The following is a 19,599-nucleotide window of genomic DNA, read 5'->3' as shown; positions in this document are numbered from 1 at the left end:
CTAGTTCATTTTATGAAGCTAAAATAAAATTACATGACTTAGGACTACGTTATGAGTGTATTCATGCTTGCAAATACGATTGCATCCTATATTGGAAAGAATTTGTTGATTTGCAATAGTGTCCAGTATGTGGTGAATCCGTGAATCTCGATACAAAGTTGAATCTGGAAAAAGTAAAAAATTTCCACATAAAATTTTACAACATTTTCCTTTAATACCAAGATTGAAGCAATTGTTTGCATCTAAGCATATTAAACCTAAAATGAGGTGGCATAAAGATAAACGTGTTGAAACTAATGGAGTGTTGCGACATCCAGCTGATGCTGAAGGGTGGAAGTATTTTGATCGTGAGTTTCCTCTGTTTGCTTTAGACCCACGTAATATTCATTTAGGACTAGCTTCTGATAGATTTAATCCATTCGGGAATATGAGTACTTCATATAGTATGTGGCCAGTGGTGCTCATTCCTTACAATTTGTCACCTTGGAAATGCATGAAAGAGACAAATTTCATTGTTTCCCTTCTTATACCCGGTCCAAAATCTCCTGGTAAAGAAATTGATATTTACTTATAACCATTGATTGAAGAGTTAAAGGAGTTATGGAATGATGGTGTGCATACGTACGATTGTGTTAGCAACGAATACTTTCAACTACATGCAAGCTTATTGTGGACTATTAACGACTTCCCTACGTATGGTGACATATCTGGATGGAGTACCAAAGGTTACTAAGCATGCCCTATTTGTATAGAGGATACATCATCAATGAGGATAAAAGGAAGACAATGTTTTATGGGGCATCGATGTTATCTTCCAGATAATCACAGTTGGCGCAAAAGCAAACAATTTGATGGAAAAGTGGAACGTGGACCCCCTCCAGTTGACATGGTTAGAGAAGATATCTTACAAGAGGTGAACTTATTAAACTTTCCCGTGCTTAGCAACATTCAGAGAACCGTGATAAAAAAACGGAAACAAAGTTCAAATTGGAATAAAAAGAGTATATTTTTCCAACTTCCATATTGGTCAAAACTTTTATTGAGACAAAAGTTGAATGTTATGCATATTGAAAAGAATATTGTGATAATTTGGTAGGCACATTATTAAATGTTGAGGGAAAAAGTAAGGATATAACTAATGCTCGTTTGGATTTAGAAGATCTAAATATACGGAAAGAACTACACCTACAAAAGGTAGGAGATAAAGTTATAAAGCCACACGTTGCATACACATTGACTACTAATGATAAGGTTGTATTCTGTAAGTGGATGAAATCAATCAAATTCCCTGATGGGTTTGTATCCAATATATCAAGATGTGTGAGTGAGAAAGATAAAAATCTACTGGGGCTAAAAACTCACGAATCGCATGTTCTGCTTCAGTGGCTTCTTCCAATTGGTGTTCGAGAATATTTAAAAAAAGACGTGTCCACTGTTGTCGTTGAGTTTATGCAAATTTATCTGTGATCTATGTGCAAAAATAATATCTATAGGGGATTTGGATCGATTACAACGAGACATTATAATCATACTTTGTAAGTTAGAAAAATTATTTCCACCAGCATTTTTTGATGTAATGGTGCACCTAGTAATCCATTTGCCCTATGAAACAAAAGTTGCAAGTCCAGTTAGTTATAGCTGGATGTACCCTATGGAAAGAAGCTTATGGACATTGAAACAATATGTAAGAAACAAAGCACATCCTAAGAGTTCTATAGCAGAAGCATATATAATGAATGAATCGTTGGTATTTTGTTCTTTGTACATAACTGGAATTGAGACAAGGTTCAATAGAGATGAAAGAAATGATGATAGACCTCAGAGGATGAGATATGTGGTGAATTTTTAATGTTCAGACAAAATGTGCGACCATTAGGAGTACCAAGAGTGAGGGAGAAATGTAATGCACATTGGTATATCTTGAACAATTGCATGAAAATTAAATCTTATCGAACGTAAGTTTTGAACATTCTATTGTAATTGATTATTTTGATACAAAATGTGAAATATAAAATTGAGACACATCTCTTACTTAAAGGAAATATTTGAGACTAATTCAACATGAAGCTCAAAGTCAAGATGATTTATACAGAAGGCACCAATAAGGCTTTCCTGATTGGTTCAAATCTCATGTACGTATGGGTTTAAAAGACAAAAAAAAAATTCAATTTAATTAATTCAGGTGACATTAGTTTTTAAGATCGATTATGTTGTACTGAATTAATAGGTTCTTTCATTGCGTGAAAATGGAGATATGTCCAATGAAATATATTCACTAGCGATGGGGCCAAGTTCAAAAGTGCGCTCATACAATGGATGCATTGTTAATGGAGTACGCTATCATAGTATTGAGCGGATAATTGTCAGAGTATGCAAAATAGCAGGATCATGGTGCCTTCAGAAAGTGAAGGTGGAGGTGAACTCCATAATTTCTATGGTGTTGTCAATGAAGTATTGGACTTTCAGTATGCCAAGAGAAGACGTGTAATTACGTTTAAGTGTACTTGGTTCGATACATACCCTAAAAAGATCAACAGAGTACACATGGATTTGGGGGTATATATCAATAATATAGCTCGTCATTGGTTTGTTAACGAGCCTTTTGTATTTTCCAGTCAAGCCAAACAAGTGTTTTACATCAACGATCCTAAATATGGTAATAATTGGAAAGTGGTGCAAGTAATCCAAAAAAAAGCATGTGTGGGACATACTAGAACTAGAAGAACGTGAGAATGACCAACATGAGTTGTTAGAAGTGGTGAATAGTATTACTTGTACATTCAATGAATCAATGAATGATATTAGTTTATGTAGAGTTGATGTTGATCCTATAATCGTAGAAGAACGAATAATTCAGCGAGTTGATGATGACTTCATAAATGATGAGGAAGAAGATATACAATCATCTTCTAATAGAAGTTTGAGTTTCGATGAACATCTTAATGATATGGAATAAGCATGTAAATATGTATTTTATTTTTCATTTCATAACTTACATATTGTTGTATATCATATATATTATTGTTTACACAAGAACAATGGTAAGTCATATTGATGAGGAGGCACTACTGGAGTATTTACAGTCCGAGCATATTGGTGCATCTTCCTTTGTGGGGGATTGTAACGACTTGACCCTTTAGGACTCAAGTTAGTCCGTTACTAAATACATGCATGCATTGAACTTCAAACGACACCTCTTTTATGGTGAAATAAATGCTAAATAAATATGGTAAGTTTAAAAGTCCTTCATTAAATTCAAATATTGAAAACAAATAATGGGGTACCCATAAGTCATAAATGGAAATAAATATGTCTGAAAACAAATCTCAAACGATAAATTCCAAATGTCAAGACCGAAAGTTTAAAACATAAAATAACTCTTAAAACATGAGTGGAAGCATTAAAAATGGTCCCCAGTGGCTCGTTCATGGATTCCTCTTGTCATTCACCGGCGCATCTCTACCCTTACCTGAAACATAAACATGAGAAAGGGTGAGTATAAAATACTCAGTAAGTAACTCCATTACTGGGATCAGACTAGGCATTTATGTCCTCTAGATGCGTACCTCTGGTGGAACATATAAACTGCTCTAGTCTTCATGGGACACATACATATACGAAAAACTGATTTTTATCCTACGGTAGTTAAGTATGCCCACTACCTCTGGTGAATCTCGAAGGAAACACAACCCCTGGTGAATCCCGAAGGAAACAAAATCTGATGAATCCTGAAGGAAATACAATATCTGGTGAATCCCGAAGGAAACACAATGTATCCCAAAGGAAACATAATATCTGGTGAATCCCGAAGGAAACAGAATTTGGTGAATCCCGAAGGAAACACAATATCTGGTAAATCTCAAAGAGAACACAATATCTGGTGAGCATCTAACTAATCAGTGAGGACACTATCACAATCTCAACATCACAAGTATCACAACATGGTTCTATAACATACATATAGATCTCATCATCATGATTCTACAACGTACATATACCTCTTGTCATCATAGTCTCATAACATACATATATATCTCATCATCATGGTTCTGTAATACACATATGAATTCCTTCATCATAGCTCTATAACATACGTATGCATCTCATCATCCTCAGATTCAGCAGGATCTCCAATAACAATAATATACTCAAATCATACTAGTATTCAAACATCTCTATGCGCAACTAATCTTTTAAACCCTCATGTCAGCAAGGCATACATAAACATCAAACTATCAATATATCCTCAATAAATCATAATCATCATTGCCTGGCACTAAGGCAGTTCCAATAGTAAGATTATTTACCTCGATACTAGATTCAGGTATGGATCCAACTGGCAGTCTTCAATAATAAATCTTTGAATTCAATTCTTCAACGAAGCCTAAGCAACAACCACCCTCAATATTCCAATCTCCAAATTCTTCCTTCAATCAAACCCTGCTTCCAACTTTTAATCCTTTTCTCCCGTAAAATTTTCAATTCACAAAGAATTTAACTTACCTCCTTCAATGAAATTAATTATTGACATTAATTTCAAATTAAATTTGTGTGACATAACCCCCTTCCAAAATGAAATTAATTCTTGACATTAATTTCAAATTAAATTTGTGCGACATTAAAAATTCAATTTCCATAACTTCCCTCCAATTAAACCATTAAATTGAAACACCCATTCCTTCCAAAATGAAATTAATTCCTGCCATTAATTTCCAAATTGAATAATTTCAACGTTAATCCATTAATTTCCAAATTAAATAATTTCAACGTCAATCCATTAATTTTCAAATTAAATAATTTCAACGTCAATCCATTAATTTCCAAATTAAATAATTTCAACGTCAATAATTAAATTCACGCAATTACAAAGTCCAAAAATTCCATAAATGCCCTTAATTAATAAAAATTACTAAAATTACATAAAAAAAATAAAAATTCGGGGTGTTATAGGGATAATACAGGTTATTTTAGATCCATATTTTTATATAAACTAATGTTTAATTAAACTAACAGTGTATAATTTTTTTAGAGTCTGGTTGTACGACTACTAGGGCTGGACACGGATACTCTCAAAATGTTGATTTGGATAAATATGTTCAACAATTTGGGAGAATTCCTATTGAGATCAACCTTGAATGGGAGAAACCAATTTACAACAATGCAACAAGGTTTAGCAATGCCATTGGTACCAACGTTTGAGAATCTTTTTCCGTTCGTTATGGAACATGGAGAGAGGTACCAATAGAAACAAGAAAGCTTGTTAAGAGTCGATTATTGGTAAGATAATCATTTTATATTTTACAAATTATATATACATCGACTTCCATACTAATTAGTTTTTCTTTTCTTTCTTAATTCATAACCATTTTGTGTTAGACTTGTCCAACAAACTGGTCAATGATTTCATCAATGAAAAGATGAAAATTTTGTTCAAAGAGTATAGGGGAAACTACACAGACACTATAAAAAATATGTAAGTTCTGAAAAGGCACGAGCACACCCACCTGATCGATTTAAAGACGACATAGAGGATTGACACTTTTTATGCAACAAGTTTGAATCCACCTACTGGAAAATAATAATTTTTGTGTTTTTTTTTTGTTTACTTACATTTCAATTACTCATTTCCTCTTAATTTCTCATTTTCTTAGAAAGTGGCAGAGACTAATCAAAGGAATCGGTCCTTAAAGTACACTCATACAGTTGGTTCTAAGACTTTTCATATGCATAAGATTATCCACGGTAAAAATAAAAGTATTTCTATATTTGATTTCTAAGAAAGTATGTTTAATATCTCGTGAATTATTTTACAGAAAGGATTCGGTGGTCAAATAATGGACCTAGTGGACTTATTTAAACAAACACATTGTAAGAGTGATAACTCGTTTGTTAACCAGGCTACGAATGATGCATATATAAGTTTTTATCCCTCAACGTAACTTTATTCATATATAATTGTCATACAATAATTAGTCCTAATTATTGATGTAGAGTCAAATGGTTGAGCTGAGAGAATTCTCCACCCAAGAAGGGTCTGAACGAATATCAGATGAAAAAATATGCGAGCAAGTGTTGGGTACAAGAGTGGGCCTTGGTAGGATACCGAAGGGTAAAAAAGTGAAAAAAAAAAAATAAATCATCATCCAATGCATCTTCATCAAGAGTTATAGAGGAGCAACAACAAGAGATAGAATCCTTAAAGGCTAGATTGGCTAGATTGGACGAACTGGACGCCATAAGACAATCTGAGATGGAGAATATGAAAGTTATGCTCTTACAGCTCATGAAAGATAAATCGAACAAGGTATGAGCTCTTCAACTTTCGTAGTAAACTAACTAGATTATGTATATGTTGTTATCCTGTAGTTATGGTAACAACATAAATGTATAGATATGTGTTTCAGTTGGTTTGTATATTACAATTGAGAATAATTTTTTTTGGGGGTGGGGGAGGTATGTTTGTTTGTTTAAATAAATATAGATATGTCTTGGTTTGTTTCAATTGTTATGAGTTGGTTGGTTTTAAGTACAAATAAGTTTAAGTTTAAGTTGGTTTGTAAGTAAATGTTATGTGTTGGTTTGTTTCAATTCTTAATTATGTTGGTTTGTATACTGGGATTGAGAATAATTTTTTTTTTTTTTTTTTTTTTTTGGGGGGGGGGGGGGGGGGGGGGTGTTTCAATTTTTAATTATGTTGGTTTGTTTAAGTAAATATTGATATGTCTTGGTTTGAGATTATATTTAAGTACAAGTATGTTTAAGTTTAAGTTATGATTAAATTGAAGTTAGGATTTAAGTTCTATATTGAGTTTGAGATAGAAATATGCAAGTTTGAGTTGGTTTATTTCAATTCATTAATATTCTTAGTTGAATTTTAAATTCTATATTTATTTTGAGATTGGTATATAGTATATTGAGCATTAAACTTATTTAAATTTATATTTTGTAGGTATTTGGAGATTTTTGTTGAAGATGCATCTCCCGGCAAGCGTATTTAGGTTGAGATGTTAATATTATTTTGGATTTAGGAATTGTGGATTAAGGTTGTAGATGCATCTTCCACTATGTACATTGTTATCATGTAATATTTTTTTTGGATTAAGAAATTGTGGATGTTATAGTAACTCTTGGATTAAGGTTGTAGATTCAAACGTGTTTTCTATATATTATTTACTATCTATTATAGACATTTACTTGATTTTGGCAATCGTAGTTTAGTTTGATTGATATTTGTAAGATTCAAACATATATGACATTTGAAAAAAAAAAAAAAAAAGAACAGATCTAAAAAAAGAAAATAAATAAATAGATTTAACTATGTAAATCATTTAGAAGATACTACATGATCGTCTAGAAAAAACTACTAAACGATTGCATAGTTCAACGATCGTTTACTTGAGGCTACACAATCCGACCAACGCTTGGTCTTCTTCCTCGTTGAGAACCGCATCGCCATGCACCGAAGCTTCATCACGAACGACTCGACGAACTCAAACCTTTTGAATTACAGACTCGATTGTGATGTTAATTTCGCCCAAAAACACAGGGGGCCTTACAATTAACACTTTGTAACACCAAAAAATTTAACAAAAAGACAATTTAAACCCGAAACATTCATCAACGCAACCACATATGCAGAAAATAGTTAACCACAAATGCAGAAAACCCACCGGGATTGAAAAATGAGTTCAATTCAGATCTGTAATTTGGAATATCAGAGAACCTGGCTCTGATACCAATTCAAGAAAATCTGATTCGTGATTTTCATGAGCAGCGGAAGAAAGATAATTCCAAATCACAATCATGAATGAACAATACATTTACAGTCGACTTCAAACAAACGGTTATACAATTCATACAGAAATTACAGCATGAAAAAATTCAAATGCACAAAGGGAGAAACTCTACGAACATTTGAAGATGTGTCTCTATGCTCCTTTGCGCACGACCGCAACACAACACGAACTCTTCGCACTCGTCCTCAACGATCGCCTCGGTCACGAACTCCTCAGCAACAGCACAAACGACCTTCAAAAAACCTCGACGGTGTCGAGTTGAGTATGACACCACCAACAAGGCTACCTTGGTATTCTCGATGTGAGAATCCAGAGGGTGGACTCTGTTCGAATTTGGAATGAGGCAGACGAAGGAGGAAACACCGATCGCGTACACGACTAGGCAAGTGGGAGATGGTGGAGACCTATCGTATAGGTCGATACCCAATCGTTTAGATAAAGCTATGCAATTGTCTAACAAAAGCAATGTGATCGTTTAGCTCGGTCTATCGCCTACAGACACTACACGATCGTTTACTTTGGAAAAACGATCGTCTAACAAAACTATGCGATCATTTAGTAAATACTATACGATCATTTAGTTTGCCACTGCATAATTGTTTAGCTCGTCCAGCCGTATTTTAGTAAATCTGTATTTATTTGACGACTACGTGAGTTTCTTTTGCGCGAGAGAGAAAACTCAAAAAAATTTTACGAAAACTTCAACGTTTGTAAATCATTCTCTTCAAAATAGGAAAACCACTTTTCTTTTAAACTCATAGTTACCATGAATCCAATAACCACCCACTCCTTTGGTTATTAAAGAAAAATAATTAATTATCCAATAATTAATATTATTATAAATATAAATGATAATCAACTTATCATACTATATTTGTAACCTATAGTTTTAAAATTTCATCTTATGAAACATATAAACCATAGTTTTTTTTTTCTATTCTAGGGTACTTAATGTAAATCTCATTTACATCAATCCTCCACTAGATGTATTTCATACATCAAAGCGATTATATCATATATAATCAAAATACCTCTTGTCAATTTGAACATTTTAAATCAACACCAAGAACTAATCCTCAACTGAATCCATTGAGCTACCAAGAGGACCTTATGGACCTGTAGCTCGAAGCACCAACGGTATGTGAATAATTGACTAAACTCTTTAGTCATGGGATCTACCATCCGTTAACTGTCAGGTACTCCACTAAAGACCGACAGTTGAACTCTCCTTACCATAGTTATATCATGTGTCCATCTTAACCAATCAGCAGTGCGACAACCTTTTACAGATCGCTCGTAAGTACAGCTGGGCCAATAACCATTATGCCTCTATAGTTACATCTGTCTCTTTAAGTACCACTGATCCCTCTAATGAACATAAGTCATAGTCCTACTATGACTATGACTGAGTCTTCTCTTCCAAAGAGAAGTTGTGGCCACTATGTTCAAGCTCCGGAATCAGCCCTTAAAGGAGCAATCTCTCTACTTATCCCTGCTTCAGGAAAGGAGTGAATTCTATCTTGTGGTTTGAGTTCCCAGCTCCCAGATCAGACAATTTCCCAAAAAGGTAGGCATGATGAGTTGACAATCTGGCCACTCTCACTCATACTAATCAAATGATCGTCCTCAAAGGCAGAAGTTCTCAAAACACTCGGGATTGAGGTCGTGTCACCTATGGTCGTTTAGGTGAGATGTAAGTCTCTAGTATCAACGACGTTATATACAAAGTCTAGTCATCTCGTGGTCCAGGTCTTATACAAACTCTTTGTATAGGACACCCCCACTCGCACGTCTCTACATGAATGGTTAGGATCTATCATCTGTAGTAGTTTACAACACTTACAAACCTCTACAAAGCGGGTCGTATCCGTAGTGTCATCAAGATCAAGTATCCCACCTTAATTCTTATACTACAGGCCTATTTAGGTTATCACTCAAGACATGATCCACTTGTATATCACATATACATGCTTAAGTTCACATAAGATAACCAATGAACTTTGTTTATTGGATATAAGTAACTGCCAGAATTAATAACATTTATTTTATTCATTGAACAATGTGTGTCTTTACAAAACAATGAGACTCCGGGAGAATTATGATACAAATCCCAACAAAGACTTCCATACCATCAAGGAAGGTTTCCCTAAAGAAGCTTTCTCGACACTGTTGCCGACAACTTCCGTACCGTTGGGAAAACCTTTCCGGCAACCTTTTCAGCTTATAACGACGACTTTCACCGTCAGACTCAAATTCTTGCAGGGTAACTTGATGAAATATTAACATATGAACATCTTTTTCTTTTAATCAGTGATGTTTTGTCAGAATTGAAACTTTCTATATTCAAATTAAATAGTTAACGCCTTAATTAGTAAGCTAACATACTAAAATTTCATTATCTTTTGATAAAATACGTACACAATGTTAAATTATTGAAGAAGATTGATCGATTTGCAGCCAAGGAAGACGAATGTAGATAATTTTGCAGAAAATAAACAAATAAATAAAGGTGATGATTCAAAAAAGTGGATGATGAGGTATGCGATATTTTTTTTCAGTAAAATACAATGTATTATTATTATTATTATTATTATTATTGTCAAGATGCTCTCTTGCGTGCGTGGCCTGCCTTCCAGATATATCACCTCAATTGGTATTCTACGTTTTTTTTTTTACGATAAAATACAATTAGAAAACAAAGGAAGATTGAGTGGCGGGATTTGAATTTTCGACGTTTTGATAGATACTACATATTTTTATGTCAATCGAATTATATTTATTTTAGTACATAATATGAACTCTACTTTATAATTTTGAACTTAACAAATATGGTAACATGAAATTTAGAACTTATTTGATAGGAAATCTCAAAACAAGAGATTCAATAAAAATAAAGTTATTTCATGTTTTGAGATACGTGTTTGGTAGTAGATTCAGAAATTAGACTCTAATTTAAATAATTATCTAAAATGTGTTTATACTAATTTATAAATCATAAAATTAATTACAATTTTTCACTAAATATTAGTTGACGATAAATTATTACTAATTTGTTTATGAACAAATTTCATGTTAAAAAATTGTATAATTATTATTTTGTAATATTATATGATTTACTGGACTATTTTTTAATATAGAAAAATAAATAAAAATATTTACAAAATATTGCAAAATTTTAGAACTATTAATGATAGACGCTGATAAACATTTATAGACTTCTATTAATGACATTGATAGACACTGATAAAAATTTATCTATATCTATCAGCGTCTATCATTGATAGTTTTAAAATTTTGCTATATGTTGTAAATATTTTCAACAGTTTTATCATTTGAAATAATTTTTCTAATTTTTAATCTATATTTTAATTTTTAAAAAGTGAATTTAGTTTATAACATGACATATGGTATTTCTAATGTTTTTAAATTTATTTAATATAATTCTGTATTTTAAATGGGACAGTTGTAAATATAGACATTAGACTCAAAATATAAAAAATTACAAATATGGCCAAATTTAAATAGTTGATCAATCATAGACCATATTATTGGTAGAAGTTTAGAAGTCTTTCGCGGATAGATTTGGGAGTCTATCAACGATAGAAATCTATCAGGGATAGACTTTGTTATATTTGTAATTTTTTTAAATGATATTTTACATTTGATTATTATTTTTTAAAAATGCTAACAATTACAATTATCCATTTTAAAATTTAGAGTTCAAAATCTAGATAAATCATACAATTCGAAAATAATTTTTAAAAATACAATTCAAATTATCTATCAAATACATATTACTAAAATTAAAAATCTAAAATCATAAAACAAAATCAAATTCCAAATCAAATTGCGTTTAATTTTTTGAGTAAAAATTGTAGTTCAAGTGGGGATGGAAAAAATCTTCCTCACCATATAAATGGGGATAGGGATGGGGCCGATGTGGGTGGAGGAAATTTTTACTCGTGACGGTGACGTAATCATCCTTGCTCCATTACTAAATAATTTAATATATTTTTATTAGGAAGTCTAAGCATTTATCCATTTGATTTTTAAATGAGAAAATAAAAATTAAAAATTAAAAAAAAAAAAAAAAAAAGGCAATATGGTAATATGTACTTTATTTTCAACTATAATTTACTCAACTTAATTAGTGACAAAGGAAAAAATATATATATATGATATCATTTAGAACCCTGTGACGAAGGGAAGTATTTAAAGGCTTTCCCTTGAAGATTAGTTTTTGGGTAAAGAAATTTTGGCATTTACAACACGGTTAACTTCAATTAGCTGGAAGTGTATACTACAAAAGAAGGATGAAAAGTAAAAAAACAATTGCTACAAATGGAAAAATATTAGTATTTATGAACCATGTGGCATATGAAAGGATAGGATATATGATGATTAATTATTGAGGAAGAAAAACATTTTCTACCTAAAAAAAAGTTTCGAGATTTCTTTTATAGGTTTAGGTAGGTATTATAACAAATAATAATGTTGTCATAAAAAAGAAAAACAAACCACAATAATTGGTTAAAGTTTTAAATCCGTCTTAAAACTCATTAATTTTTTGTCAACTCCATAATAGTTTAATTAATTAAAAGACATACTATTGACCTAAATACAAAGATCCCATAAGTAAAGCTTTGCAGAAATTAGTTTTGATTAATGTACAAGATTAATGATAAATAAATCTTTTTTATACGAACAATTTTAAAAAAGAGATCCAATTCTAATGTCGTTTTTTTTAGTTCATTAATTGAATTAATGAAGCCAAACCTTTGACCTAAAGAGAGGGAATGCATGATAATTACTCCTAAACTTAACTCACTTTGTTATTATCCTTTTTCTTTGAAGTTTCATCGTACTACATATATTTATTTGCATTAAATATATATGATAATCTTTTCGAATTAAACTTTATTAAAAGATAAAAATTGCACCATGTTTTAAATTTAAAATATAAAAATTACCACATTTGTTCACGCTTAAAGTAAAGATTGCAACATTTATTAAAATTTATATAATTTGATGAAATTGACCCATGACAACAACCAATATATATTGCAAAGGTTCCGATAAAAATTTCATTATTTTCTTTAATTTTTTAATTATCATGATTTTTTTATGTACATATAGTTTAAGAAAATTTAAATAATAATAAATGTCTTATTCATTGAATTATATTCGAATGGATGACTTGTGATTGTCCCATTTACGTGCACGCTAAATATTAGTTTTTCCATTAATTAAGGGCTAAAATAGATACATACCAAAAGGGAAAAGAAAAAGTTCCATTTATGTATTTATTTATTTAAAATTTAAAATTTAGTATTAAGCCGTGCCCTCGATCAATTTGTGCAATCTCCTGGTTCTGAGTCTCTCAGCAAAAGCTTCCCTTCCTTGAACTTCGTACCTACTCACCAACCAATAAACTAACCTAATTTGAGTTTCAAACTTTCAATTAACAATAACATGCAAATATATGGCAAAATATAAACTGAAAAAATGCCTATTTTTGTTGTTGAAAAGGCTAATAATGCTTTTACCTTTGTGGAAGAGATATCAATGGCCTCAATATATTCGCAAGTTTAACAGTTTCTTCCTCACTATTCACTATCTGATCAAAGCAGAAATATCGACCACCCGTGGACGAATCTTCCATTGCTCGAATATGAACATCCACCAAAAATTTCACATCAACCACTGCCAGCACCCCATTTTCATACATCTGAGCAGCTCCTGTTTCCCCTCAAATTTTCTTAGCCAAAACAAAGAATTCCCACAATTGTACAATACTTTTCTAAAAGAAAGACTTTCTCCTACCTTTAAGATATGAGATTGTTGACCCTGAATTTTCCTCTGCAACAGCCGGTCCAAGAACAAGCCCTGCGTTAATTGACACCATTTTTAGCTTACGGTCCACTGCTAAAGCCCAAGCAGCTTGTTCAGAGAGTGTCTTTGCTAAAGGGTACCATAACTGGGAGATGATATAATATAAAAAGGGTCATTAGATTTGAAAAGGAAAAGCTTGATTTGCAATGAAATCGATTGATTAGGCATCTGTTATTTGAGGAACTTTATGAAGATAATAAGAGGGATTTGAAATTTCCCAACCTTCATTTTCCTGCAAAATTCTTTATCACTCCAACATCTTTCATCCACATCTTTCTCAGAGAGGATATTCTCTCTCCACACAGCAGCAGTTAAGGAAGAAGTGAAGACAATCTTATTAACAGTATCTGTCTGAGCACAAGCCTCCACAACATTAATTGTCCCTCTAACTTCCAAATCTACCATTTTTTCCTGTACAAAACACAAAAAAAACAATAACCCACAAAATCCAGACCATCTTTCTATTCATTTATTTATTTATATTTCTCTTTGGACTTACATCAAACACATGGGGAGTGTCCATACAGCAGAACAAACCAGAGCATCCTTTCAAAGCAACAAGAATGCTCTGGTAGTCCATGATATCCACAGAAAAAAACACCAGCCCATTCTTCATTTTACCCATCTCTCTAATAGTCCTCTCAATCTCTGGCTTTCCTGGAAAATATCAAATCCACAAGTTTGAAATACAGACAGAGAATTAAGAAGTGGAAAAGAAGAGAGGATAGATGACTTGCCATTGTTTTGGACGGCTGCATGAACTGGGTATCCTTTGTTTAGCAATTCTTTGGTGACCCAAAAGCCCACGTAAGAGGAAGCGTCAAGAACGCAAAGAATTGGCTTTGTATGATCCATTTTTGGGTGTCTCTGTTTCGTGTAGTACTGTGTTTAGGTGGAATGGGGCTGATTTTATAGAGATGGAGAAGAGGGAGTAAGGTAAGGAAGATGTTTGGTGAACTGTTTGGCATGAAATGATGGTGAAAAATGGGGAAAGTGGGAGAAATGCAATTTGTCGTTTGCTGATATATGCTTTCAAGGGGGGAAGTTTAGTACACCCCGAGATTGGAATATGCAATCTTAATAATCATGATCATGGTGGAAAAATGGGATTTAATTGACATCTTTATTTACTTGGGATACAATGTAAATGAATTTCTAAATATAATAAAACTTAAATCTTCTTCTTAGAGTCTAACACTATAGACCATTTGATTAATAGGAGTTTGAGTAATGAAATCTCACTAATATGAGTTTAGTAATGATAGAGTTTATCATTGATATATTTTATTATATTTGCAATTCTTTAAAAATGTAACATCCTACCCCTGCTTCTGATTGTAATTGCATTGTTTTTAAATAGATTTGAACACTATTTTAGTCTACGGATTCTCTTTTTGGCTTATTCTTTTTTATTTTAAAAATGTTCCTTTTAGTCTTTTATCATTTTGATCCCTTATTAATTTTTCGTTAATTATGAAGAGGATGAGAGCAAAAGGGAGAAGAAGAAAGGAACGGAGACTCATATTTTAGGCGAGTATTCAAAATTTTTTAGATACCCGTTATAAAAGCATCTTACGTTACTACAAAATAAATATGGTAATCTAGATATTCTCATTTCATTGAAATCTTGAATTCCCACGAAGTAATAGCCGGTTAAGATGAAGGAAGAAGAAGGGAAAATGGAAGGGAGGATAAGAGAAATGAAAATGGAGAGAAGAGATTTTTTTTTTTTTTTTGTTATTATTTTTTTAAATTCAAAATGTGATATCTTCATTTAAAATAATAAAAAGAATTTTTAATTTTAATCTTAAAATGAAAACTAAAAAAATTACATTTTAATAATGAAGGGTCAAATGCACCCAGCCTTTTTCATCAAATAAATCTTCCTTAAACTGTAGTGTTTAAGAAGTGTCAATTTGAACCGATCAAGACACATGCTCTTAATAAAGAATCCAAGAACAAAAAGTATTAAAAATTATAGCATGGATGTTTGAAATTTCATTATAAATGTTACTTTTTGAGGTGTGAAGAATTAGTGCTTTGTTCATTGAATGGGAAAAAAGGCCAAATTAATGAAGGATGAAATTTGGGAAACGAAGAAATGACACGTGTGAAAGAGTGTGTTGCATGAGAGGAAGCTGGTAGAGTTTAGGATAAAAAAATAAAGAAGATGATGAGATCACAATGAATGTACAGAATAAAGATGGTACCCCTGTTTGGGTTTTTAGGTAACCGTCGCCAAAGGCATTTGACTTTTTGTTTTATCCATCCAACAATATTACTTTTTTCTGCCAAATATTATAGTTTAATTGATCAAACATGCACCAATTATGAGCCTATTTTAACTATTTTTAAGACAATAATAAGGATTGGTTACGCAAATAACAATCAGATCCAAAATAATAAGAGATGTAGTATAAGGATAAATATATTAAGGGTATGACACAAAATTAGCGATGGATATCAATGATAGCCATATTGGTAAATGTCTAAAAAGCCCACAAGCAACCCATCATTTCACATTTCTAGTTTTCTCAAATTGAAAGGTATCATTGATAGTAGCCACTAATAGTTACTATCCGTTGCTATCACTAATAGCTGCTATCAGTGCTAGCTTTGAATTTGAGAAATATTAATACACCTTGAAATAGTAACACTTGAAATATTAACTTTCGATTTACTATCAGTTATTAGTAGTCATCATTGATATACTTTCATCAATTAGAGTCAACCTTGAAATATTAACACTTAAGGCTATCAATGGCTATCTATCAATGATAGACTTTTGTAAGTATTTATCAACTTTGAAAGGAAACTATCAACTTTCAAAGATTAAATTTAGAGCTATAAGTAATAGAAATCTATCAAGGAGAGGTCTATAAGTAACTATCCTGATTTCTACCTAAATCATATCACCGATATTATCATTCATTCAACTGATATATACTTAAGTCATGTCAGTAATATACAGATATCACTGATAGCTTCTATCAGTGGCTGTCATCGATAGCTTTTAGTAATGGCTATCAATGATAGACTTTCATCAAATGAAATCGGCTTTTATATCATTAATATCATCAATACTTGGATATCACCTAAATTCTAGATATCACTTATATCACTTATATCGTGGTTATCGGTGATAGTTTCTATCACTGGTAACATATTATTATAGATAACTTCTGTCATTCCTTTTTACCATCAAATAACATGTTATCGTCGATAATAATATGCTATTAGTGATAACTTCTAGATATCTCACTTACACTTTAAATCGAGATTCAACTTTATTAATTAAATTCACTAAGTTACCTATCAATGATAGACTTCTATAAATGACTATTAACTGAAAGAAAATCATCAAAACTGAAGCTATCAATGATTGAAAATATTAGTGACTATCATTACTGACTATCAATTTTAAAAGATTAACACTCAAAGCTATCAGTGGCTATTATTGAGAAATTTATATCATGATTATCAACAACAGACTTTTATCACTAATAAACTTTTATCAATGATATCTACCTAAGTTCGATATTACTAATACATGAATATGACTGATATCTATCTAAGTTTTATCACTAATACCACTGATAATTGATATTATCGATACACATATTACAATATCTACCTAAGTTATATCACTATTCACGTAATTTATCTATTATGGATATCACAGTCTATCAGTGATAGAAGTTTATTACGGTTAAATGTCATAGTTTGAAGTCCTACGACAAAAAATGTGTCATTTATAAAGTTCCCATTTCTCATTTCATTTAGAAAAAAAGATCTCAAATTTCAAATGAGAGAAATAGTTCTTTCACTTCCGAAACCTAGATTTCTCAAATTCTTTTTTAGTTAAAAAGTAAAAGTAAGTAATAAAAAATTAACAATAAAAAAATTGAAGACATAAAATCAAAATTAACAAAAAAAAAAAAGTAAAAAGTAAAAGTATGAAAAAAAAACAACAAAAAAAATGAAGCCAAATGAAAAGAAAAAGAAAAAGAAAAAGAACAACAGGAGAGGAGAGAAGAAATAGGAAAAAAAAGAAAAGAAAAAAAAAAAGGAACAGAGAACACGGGGAAAGGAGAGAGAGAGAGAGAGAGAAAGAGAAAACAGAGAATACGGGGGAAAGGAGAAGAAAAGGGGGAAAAAGAAAGAAAAGAAAGAGAAAAAAACTTGGAAATTAAAAAAATTTAAAAGGTGCTATATTAATAGATATTTTTCCTTATTTTCCTTATTTTGCTTTCTATTATAATTTTTTCAATAATAATACAACACTATTATATATATGTATATGTTGGGAGAGAAAAAAAAGGTAAGAGGAAAAGTAATTTTCAAAGTAGGGATGGATTTGGAGGACAAATTGGGGACAGATGTGACTACCAATTCATAAAATTTAAAAAACAAGATAGGATTGACAAGTAAATTTGAAGAAAAAAAGATATTTGTGATTGTGAAAATATATATATATATATATATTTGTGTTGTAAGGTCCCATATGAAAACCATTTGGTTTTTTGTTTTTTGTTTTTTAAATTTAAGTCTATAGACACTACTTTAAATTCTAAATTCCTTTCATTATTATTTACTTTTTATCGGTGGTTTAAAAAATCAAGCCAAATTTTGAAAGTTAAAAAAATAGCTTTTAGTAACTTATTTTTGTTTTTGGAATTTGACTAAAAATTCAACCATTATACTTATGAAAAATGCAAATCATTATAAGAAACGGGAAGAAAATAAGCTTAATGTTCAAAAATAAGAAAACAAAAAGCGGATTGATTATCCAACAAAACTTAAAATTTCAACTTTGAATACATGTTTCATCTCCAATGACTAAATTTTGTTTTCTAATAGGTTCTTGAAAATTAAAGTTTGAATCTAATTGAACCTCGGATCATATAAAAAAAAAGGTTAAAATTCAACTCTTTTTAAAATTTTGAGTTTAAGTATTATTTTTGTTCTTGTATTTTCGATTTTAGTTCATTTTGGTCTTTATAATTTTCAATTTTTCATTGTAGCCCATGCATTTTCATCTTTTGTTTAGTTTGGTCTCTTGTATTCTTAATAAATGACCAATTTAGTCCTTTCATGCTCATTTTATCTCAATTCTTTATCAAAATTTTAGCATATGACACCTTATTCACTCATTTTGTTAAAATGTAACTACAAATTATCAAATTATTATTAGGAATGAATTGGTCCAATTATTATTAGGAATGAATTGGTCCAAGGACTATAGCAAAAGTGAAGTGGGAAAGGAGGAGTGTTGTCCCATGAAAAAACAAAAAAAAAAAAGCATTGCCAAGAGAACATAAGTACCTAAGCATGCGAGACAAGTTTCTAAATTGTGGTTGTGGTGGAAGTTGGATCTTTCCTTGCGTGCACCGTCACCATTCATCTAGACGGATGGGTTCGGGTAACCGTTCTCGTGCATAAAAAAGAGTAACTTTTTATTACCCCTCCATTTATAATTTTACCCTTTTTTTGCTAAAACGTTTACATTGAATTAGGTCCATAATTGTTGGATCTAATAAATATTTTCTCGTCTTTTTTTTTTTTTTTTTGTTAGAATGCCCTAGTCATTCTCTTCATCTTCTTCATAAATAGTGGGCACTTTTCTTAGAATATACACAGATCTACATTATCTTCTTCTACTATCCATTTTCTGTTTTTCCATATTGTTCTAAGCATACTCTTCCAACGATTCCAATCTTTTCTCCGGTGAGTGCACACTTGAGTTCAAAAATTGTGTCAATCTTGGAGAACAACCGACATACACGATTTAGCATCGAGGTCACGTCAAATTTACTTTCAAGGCAGTGGATCTTCCACGACACAAGCACGGTCTTCATTTGGTTCTATTGAAATTGAAAGCAAATTTTTTACTCATCTTCGCTCTAAATGC

The 19,599-nt window shown here is 31.4% G+C and overlaps 1 protein-coding gene across 2 annotated transcripts; it reads right to left on the bottom strand.

Moving 5' to 3' along the window:
- Nucleotides 1-13,013: 13,013 nt before the first annotated feature.
- On the bottom strand, nt 13,014-14,712 carry LOC120071411 (cinnamoyl-CoA reductase-like SNL6). Of its 2 annotated transcripts, none has more exons than XM_039023683.1 (6): nt 14,426-14,712; nt 14,188-14,336; nt 13,911-14,099; nt 13,620-13,773; nt 13,343-13,535; nt 13,014-13,209 (listed from the first exon to the last, which is right to left on the bottom strand). In XM_039023683.1, exons 1-6 carry the CDS (start codon nt 14,541-14,543, stop codon nt 13,128-13,130), a joined length of 885 nt encoding a protein of 294 aa, XP_038879611.1. In that variant the 5' UTR covers nt 14,544-14,712; the 3' UTR covers nt 13,014-13,127. The 2 variants fall into 2 exon arrangements, with proteins under 2 accessions (XP_038879611.1, XP_038879610.1); XM_039023682.1 differs by having other exon boundaries at nt 14,188-14,345; nt 14,426-14,709.
- Nucleotides 14,713-19,599: the final 4,887 nt, after the last annotated feature.

The sequence above is a fragment of the Benincasa hispida genome, chromosome 2 (assembly GCF_009727055.1).
Source record: "Benincasa hispida cultivar B227 chromosome 2, ASM972705v1, whole genome shotgun sequence".
NCBI classification, from domain to species: domain Eukaryota; kingdom Viridiplantae; phylum Streptophyta; class Magnoliopsida; order Cucurbitales; family Cucurbitaceae; genus Benincasa; species Benincasa hispida.
The sequence above is the reverse complement of the archived record's forward strand: the minus strand, read 5'-3'. Positions and strand labels throughout refer to the sequence as shown.